The sequence below is a fragment of the Lates calcarifer genome, linkage group LG18 (assembly GCF_001640805.2).
Source record: "Lates calcarifer isolate ASB-BC8 linkage group LG18, TLL_Latcal_v3, whole genome shotgun sequence".
Lineage (NCBI taxonomy): Eukaryota > Metazoa > Chordata > Actinopteri > Centropomidae > Lates > Lates calcarifer.
Genome location: NC_066850.1, coordinates 16,559,015 through 16,566,702, shown reverse-complemented (window position 1 = coordinate 16,566,702; position 7,688 = coordinate 16,559,015). Strand labels below are relative to the sequence as shown.

The 7,688-nt window shown below is 42.4% G+C and overlaps 1 protein-coding gene across 1 annotated transcript; it reads right to left on the bottom strand.

Annotated features, from left to right (window-relative positions):
• Positions 1–477: 477 nt before the first annotated feature.
• Positions 478–7,582, bottom strand: LOC108897516 (ankyrin repeat and SOCS box protein 13). The gene is made up of 6 exons (XM_018697201.2): positions 7,418–7,582; positions 6,088–6,275; positions 5,330–5,486; positions 5,065–5,199; positions 4,682–4,873; positions 478–4,258 (listed from the first exon to the last, which is right to left on the bottom strand). The coding sequence occupies exons 1-6, from the start codon at positions 7,458–7,460 to the stop codon at positions 4,131–4,133; spliced, it is 843 nt and encodes a 280-aa protein (XP_018552717.1). The 5' UTR covers positions 7,461–7,582; the 3' UTR covers positions 478–4,130.
• Between the last annotated feature and the right edge of the window lie 106 nt (positions 7,583–7,688).

Genomic DNA, 7,688 nt, shown 5'->3' with positions numbered 1-7,688 from the left:
TTTCTGCTTAAACAAAAAGGATCTTGCTCTACGCTCGATGTAGGAATCCTTTTAGTGGACATACATGAGGCAAACAATTGCACCAGTTATATTACAGCTGCTGTTTAGCAGTTCGGGGTACACCATTCTGGCTCAATACTGCACCAATTGTAACAATCATTTACACCCCAAAACAACATGGGAAAATATGGCCCAGGTTCAAAAATACCAGAGTTACACTTTAAAGCTCAAGGAAATGTGGCTTCAACCAAAGCTGTAATATTGTATCTTGTATGTGACACAGACCTAACCAGAGTCTACTGCAAAGGGAAGAACTGTGTTGGCAGGATGATCTATCATGGACTGCTCTTGGTTTGTGTTTACAAGAATAAGTTGGCAGACAGACACCACCACAGACAGACACCACAGTGCAGCTAACATGTACTCAGGTGGTAGAATGTAAAACTGTAAAGATTCATGCAAAAATAGAAGAAAGAAAACAGGTCAACAATGTCATTTATTCAATAAATCAACACTTGTACAGTTTATTAAGATTCAGCAGTTTCTCATAGCACCTTAAACAGATGAATCAGTGCGTTCTGAGCATCGGTGCGGATTAAACCTGACTTTATTCACTTTAATAAGAACACTTTCAAACCGAGCGATCTGCCAGCGCTGTTTAATCTGACGAACTGGGAGAAAAGTTTCCTAACAAACCAACCACTCTGTTGTTGTTCAACCTGAAGTTCAACATTCCTATTTTGGAGCAGGAGCCATTTTTCATCTTAGATAACTGGACGTGCCATGCATGCCTGCCCTCCTCTTTACTTTTTCCAGTCCCTTCTGTAGACTTTAAGTGCTTTGAAACCAAGCATGTTTTGTAGTGGTTATTTTAAGCCATAAGTACGAGCCCCATCTGTATCAGGGTCAAATATTCTAAAAATGGTCTTATAAAGAACACTCCACATAAAGAGGGAGAGATCTGTGCTCCAATATTATTTACAGACTAAGACTATAATGAACCACAGTGCTTTTTTTGTAGGGAATTAAAAACTAATCCAAATAACTTGTAATGATGGAAGATTAGTTTATAGGAATTTGCTTCTTTTCAAAACTCACTGATCAAACGAGCTTCAACAATTTGACATGTTTATGGTGTGCAGCAGACGGGCTGCATACTCAGGCCAGCATCGTGCAGCCCGGGCACGTTTAGGGAGAGAGCCAAATGCGGGGAGCGAACTGAGAGATTTGGATGCAGTTCCACGAGCATGAAATATTGCTTTTGAATGCTTTGCAAAAATCTGTCAGTAAACAGTAAACACACAGGTGCACACCTCTAGGAGAGCTGACAGATGGCCTCTCGCTCTTAAAAGTTAAGCGAGGTAAACTGCCCGCTGGCAGGTCCACATAGAAAACGAGAGGTTTGTAAATTGTGAGTTTAGACACCTAAAAATCCTGGAGGGTGATGTCAGTAAACTGCACGTGGACTGGGTTTAATACTATATAACAAATGGGAAAGAAGGGCAAGAGAGAAAAAAAACATGTTGAGTTCAACAGAGTTCAGCTTTTTGTAGACACAGCACTTGCTTGCTTCTATTCTGCTGCATGCTTTTTAAGGACTACATCAGTGTTATGCATGTTTCATCCCATTTAGTACGTGACAGTCACTTTATATTACTTTGAAACGTCTTGAAGCACAACATAAGATTGGCTGGGACACTGTTTCCCAGTGATTTCAGTTCTTCCCTCAGGTTGAAGACACTGACCAGGAGCTCTCATCCCTTTACTATCAGCTATCCAATGAGGGAGCACATGGCAACTCTGACTTTCCATAAATTGTACCTAACTCTACCCACACTGTAGTTGCCATGTGCACATAGAAATAGAGAAATTTTAAATGTTGGTAATGGACATAAAAAACATTGCTGAGCAAAATCCAGGGTTTTACAGAATCACTCAGTACCTACAGTCATGTCTGGCAACGAGGTTGCACAAACATGGACTTTAGTGTTTGTAGGAATGCAAGACCACTGCAGTACCACTACTGGATATCCCAGCTTCCCCTACGCCACCCATGTACCCTGTCAAAAATATGACATAAATTCATAAACAAATGTTCAACCAGGGTGATATTAGCTTACTGCACATATGTCAGTATTGGCATATAGGTATGCAGTACAGAAATGACAAAACTATGTTTGAGGTAGTTTAGAGTCAGTGCCTGCATTATTAAGTATTTTTCAACTGCAAAATATCCTGCTCAGTACGTATTTTGGTTACCATTCTATTACAACCAAGTTTAAGTAAACATCATCCGAGGTGTAGATGTTATGAGTTGATCTTAAAAAAAGTCAGCCAATATACTGTTCTAACATCTCTCAAATACTGAAGTGTGTATCAGCCTCTTGCAACGTGCTACCCTGTATACTTAACCTATCTCTATCCAGTGTTCTGCTTGTCAAATCATGAAGTGTGTGTTTGGTCTGATTCAACCTCCATGGATAAACTGAAGTTATGAAACCTCTAAAACAGGTCATGTCAACTTAGAAGAAAGCCAGTAAATCAATATAAAGCACTGTGGGGAATTCAGAGACGACTTCCTGTATCTCCTTCTACAAATACCAAGGACTAAGCTCTCTAGGCTGTATCCATAAGAAGATTTAATGGAGCAACTAACACAAAGCTACAAATAGGCAGCCAGGATACTGTCTCCTTGAAACTTCAGTGTCTGTATCAAACAGTGGCCGTCGCCATGCTTGGGGTTTGAATCTCAAGAATCTGAGGTGAAGTGAAGCGGCATCTGGAGTACTTCACTCTGAGCGCTGCTGTGACATCACTGCTTGGTGTTCCTCTAGATACTACATGGTTTTCATTTTTGCTTTGACTTTTCCGGGGAACGCTGGCTGAGCACACGCGCAGTGTCTTACTTCATACTTGAACTGCTACTCAGTATTGACTGCAAACCTGAGAGTTTACTGACTTGCTTTCATTTTCCTCGAAAGTCCTGGATCTGACCCCACAACCTTTGTTGTCTACTGTGCTTACCAAATCAAACAGATTAATTAAACTACTCTTTAAGCATGTGTCTCTGTTGGTCTCTCCTGACTGAACTGATGTTACCTCTGTTGCCAAAAACAATGCCATTTCTCTTTTCCCTCTCCCTGAGCTCATGTGTTCTCTAGTTAAATAAATACCCATCTATAAACATCTCTAATATTGGAAGCACACTCCTCTCTAGTGGCACTCGTTCTGTTTCTATTTATCTAAATGGCAAATATTATTCAATGCTATTTAAGACTTTTATAGCTTCGATTTATATTTAAGATTGCATGCTCTTGGCTCCATTGCCAACAACTAAACTAGCTAAAAAAAGCAACAGTCACACAGCAAGCTCAGGTTTAAAGAAGAGAAGGAAACCAAAGGGAGCAGAGGAGAGGGCAGCTTTTTCAAACAGAAGCTGCTGTTTAGAAGACATTTTGGATTTCTTAAGTATTGACAGGTCACTGTAAGTCTCCATATCCAACTACTATATCTACATGTACAATAATAACAATCAATGAACGCATTAGGTAATAGTGATTACACAGTTGTTGTAACTTATTTGTGCTATATATATCCAAAGAATTAAAATGTGAGTTGTTACTTGCAGTATTCCATGAAAGACATTCAGTATAGTGCCAAAAATGCATTTGTTTTCCACCAGTATAAACACCACTTTGCATGTGGTTTGGTTTGTTATCTTTTTGTTCATGCACACAATCAGAACCCAGAACAAAGTCATACTAACGTTGGCACCAGACGACACTGGTCACTGTGTCAGATTGAATGACTACAGTCATGAATTCCTGCCATGATTTAGACAAGAAACCCAGCAGATTACACATCAGACCCCCACCGATCCTAGCTTGCTGTGTTTTATGACTTTATGATATTTGCAGATGACTGAAAGGGAGGGCAGGGACCTTCTTCCACCTCTCTGTGTCTACAGGAGTACTTTAGTCTTGAAACACATTTTGAAAAGAAGTATGTGAGATCACTGTGCTTGTCACTAACCTTTATGTCTACTGTTCTGTCTGTGAATGGTGCGGCGGCTCTGTGAATTTCCAGTCTTTCTATAACCATCGGTCCATCTCCTCCTCCAGGTATCACTCTCACTGATAGCAGAGGTAGCTGATGATGAGTTTTGGTATGTCCAGCTGATCTATGACCTTCAGAGCTCTGGTGCCTAGCCTCCTCCTCACTGCCAGTCTGCTGAGCTGCTGCAGACTCATGGGAGTAGCTAGACAGAAAACAAGAGTTACATGTTGATAACAACATATCATGGCATAATATGTCACAATGATAAAACAGGATGATATGTGTCATTGCTCTGGAAAATGTAACCAACACATGACTGTGGTCTTTGGAAAAGTATATTTTATGTAATCTTTTCATAATAAATATGATATTTTCAACTATCAACCTTCTAATCTGCATCCAGTTACAGTAGTTAACCCAAATGTGACCAAGTGTTCATATAACCAACCTTGGTAAACAACAGGTGTCATTTATCTGAGATTTCCTGGAACTGAAAAATGATTCTTGCTTGCCATCTGCTGGTGCTAGATTAACACTGCATGCTTTAAAGGCAACTACACAAGCTGCCTGGTCAAAATGGTAATGTTTATATTATGTGCAGCGCTGATTTTTATGAATAACCTACTCTCATAAAATTGTAAGCAGGCTGCAGAGGGCGAGCCCGGCGTGGTGTGGTCCACAGGCTTCTTGTTGTGCTGATCTCTGGCGTAGATGTTGGCCCCAAACTCCACCAGCGTCTCTATCATTTCCACTCGCATGTTTTTAGCAGCATGGTGCAACGGAGTTTCGTGTAGCCTGGCTGCATTCACTTTGGCACCTGAACAGAAAAGGACATAGTGGTGTGGTGTTCTATACAATACCAGCCACACTGTCTCAACTGGTACTTCGACTGATGCATTTAAGGAGGCTTAACATCCATCAGTCCAACATGTAATAAAAATAAACATATAAGTAAGAGACCAATTTAACGCTCTGCAGTAGCTGGTCCTGCTTTGCATTTGCACTCACCGGCATTGAGCAGCACTTTAACACAGTCTACGTGTTCATTAGCACAAGCCACGTGCAGTGGGGTCCCATAGTAAAGGTCATATGCCTCCAGACAAGCACCCATGGCAATAAGCAGCTTTACACAGTCTGAGTTACCTGAAACACAAACAACAGAGTGTTGTGTTATATGCATTTATCTCATAAAAGTTCATATTAGCCATAAGAAACTGTGTAAACTTTATTCCAGAGAAACAAAGAGGCATGTGAAGCAAGCAGAGACACTCACCTCCCATGCAGGCCTCATGGAGAGGTGAGGCCGTGCGAGAGGTGAGGGCAGGGTTGGCCTTGGCACCGTGTTCCAGCAAGAGCCTCACACACTCCAAACTACCAGCTGAGCAGGCATCACACAGCGGGGTACTGCCGTCTACGTTCCTCGCATCCACCTGCGATGCATCACAGGACATAGGATTATACATTAAAAAAAGTACTGCAACCTATTCCCACGAAATCCTATGTTCTCTCCTCAGTCACACAAAGTAACATCATGCAACTATTCTACCTTTAAAGTAAATAATTCCAAAATACTTTTGATGGTACAATGACTATAAATAGGGAGGACTGAGAGTAATGCTGAGCTGTAGCTCACAAAAAAAAAAGACTTAAAAGTCTTTAAAACCAGTGTTCATCTTTGATATCCAGTGAGGAAACTTTGAAAATATCACAAATTCTACATGAAGTTTGGCATATTAGATACAGAAACAGCACTTCCAGTTCTAGATGCCGAGGATCATGGGGAATATACACTGTTTGGCTGTGTCTCAGTTCAGTGAGTGGGATTATGCAGTCAGAGCTCTGGTGAAGCGTCTCATAGGTTTTGGTTTCCGTAGATGAAAGTTGCTTAACCTCTCACACTCAGAACCAAATACAACAGACACTCCTATAGCTCAGCAAAAGTTACAATGTGTTGCTTTGATGGTTGAATTTTTAATTTAGATGTAGAATTTTGTGAGATATAGCCTACAGGTATCAAACTCCCTGCTTTACCTGGGCTCCAGCATCCAGCAGCAGCCGGACACACTGGGCCTGTCCACGGACACAGGCCTCGTGCAGCGGTGTGATGGAGTCGACTGCCACGACATTGACTGAAGCTCCACTCTGTATGAGATGCTGCAACTGGGTGGCCTGGCCGAGGGAGGCTGCCTTGTGCACCTCTGTTCTCTCTGACCAGCAGCCTGCAGGAGAACAGGTGAGAACAGGTCAGATCGATCATTTCGTTACAATACAGTGTTCTGCTGGGAAAACTTGGGTCCTGACATACATCTGGACACGTATGCACACCACCCATCCTAAACATTGTTGAAAACCAAGCAGATCCCCCTCATGGCAATGACACTTTCCAATAGCAGGGGTCTCCCCCAGCAGGACAGTGCTCCCGCCACACCACAAAAACTGCTCAGAAATGACTTGACGACAAAGAGCCAAAGGTGTTGTCCTGGCCTCCAAACTCTGATCCAGCATCTGTGGGAGGCCCCACCCCACAGCCCACAGGATGGAGGATCCCCGGCCAATGTCCTGGTACCAGACACCCCCAGGACACCTTTGTGTCATGCCCCGACGGGTCAGAGCTATTTTGGCGACACGAGGAGGACCAACACTATATTAGGCAGGTCCCACAGATACTAGGTCAGATTGGGATCTGGGGAGTCTGGAGGCCCGGTCAACACTCTTTGTCATGTTCCTTGAGCCATTTCTGTGCAGTGGTGGGAGCATTGTCCTGCTGGGGGAGGCCCTGCCACTGAAGAGTGCTGTTCCTATGGTGGTGGTGGTGGTGGGGGGTTCTTGCTTGATAAATGAATGCAAATGCTGCTTGGTGGCTGGTGGATGTACATACTGTCTCACACATTTACCATATAAACTTGGTGACAACGCATATAATGCTAAGCAGAGTAGAAGTATTATAATATATAGTAGTATGTTGAGTGTTGTATGTTGAGTTGACAGCAAAAAGCAAAAACTTAAAAACCTTAAAGAGACTGTATAATACAGTTAGCATTCAGCTCAAATTTGGACAGAAACATAGTGAAGTTACTGTTATTCTGTAAACTGTACATGTTGTCAGCTTTGCATATTTGAAACGTCATCTTCTAATAGACTTTTTTTCTAGGCTTCTGCAATAGCAGACATATGACATTAGAAGATGAGGCGAATTGCAGATTTCACCACACACAACTCAGCGGTGCTAACAGCGCGTCACAGCAGACCACGCCGGAGACTGACGCCCGGCTGCATGTTGTCGCCTGTCAACTGTCTAAATGGGTCAAAATTCGAAAAAGCTGTAGTCTCACCGGCCATGTTGTCTTTATTTCATACTCACCGATGTCTCCTAAGAAATACGGTTGAGTGTTTTCAATTTCCATGCTCTGCCTTTTTTTGTTATCCCCAGCAGAATTAGCTATGCTAACACACAGACAGCGAGATAGTTGTTTGTAAACAGCGGGGTAATGTGCACGAGCTAAGTGGCCAAAGGCTCCTGCTTCTTCTCCCTTTTTTGTTTAATGGCGGGATTATGGCATTACCGCCGCCTTCTGGACAGGAGTGTAGCTCGAAAAAATTACTGTACTAATAGATGAAACTAATAATCCCTG

Excerpts from the sequence above, each read along its gene's own strand:
- LOC108897516 (XM_018697201.2), bottom strand. The coding sequence starts at position 7,460 with ATGGAAATTGAAAACACTCAACCGTATTTCTTAGGAGACATCG. Across the intron at positions 5,200-5,329 it reads CCATGAGGCCTGCATGGGAG|GTAACTCAGACTGTGTAAAG; the intron begins GTGAGTGTCTCT and ends TTTGTGTTTCAG. Across the intron at positions 4,259-4,681 it reads CTGCTTACAATTTTATGAGA|CTACTCCCATGAGTCTGCAG; the intron begins GTAGGTTATTCA and ends TTTTCTGTCTAG.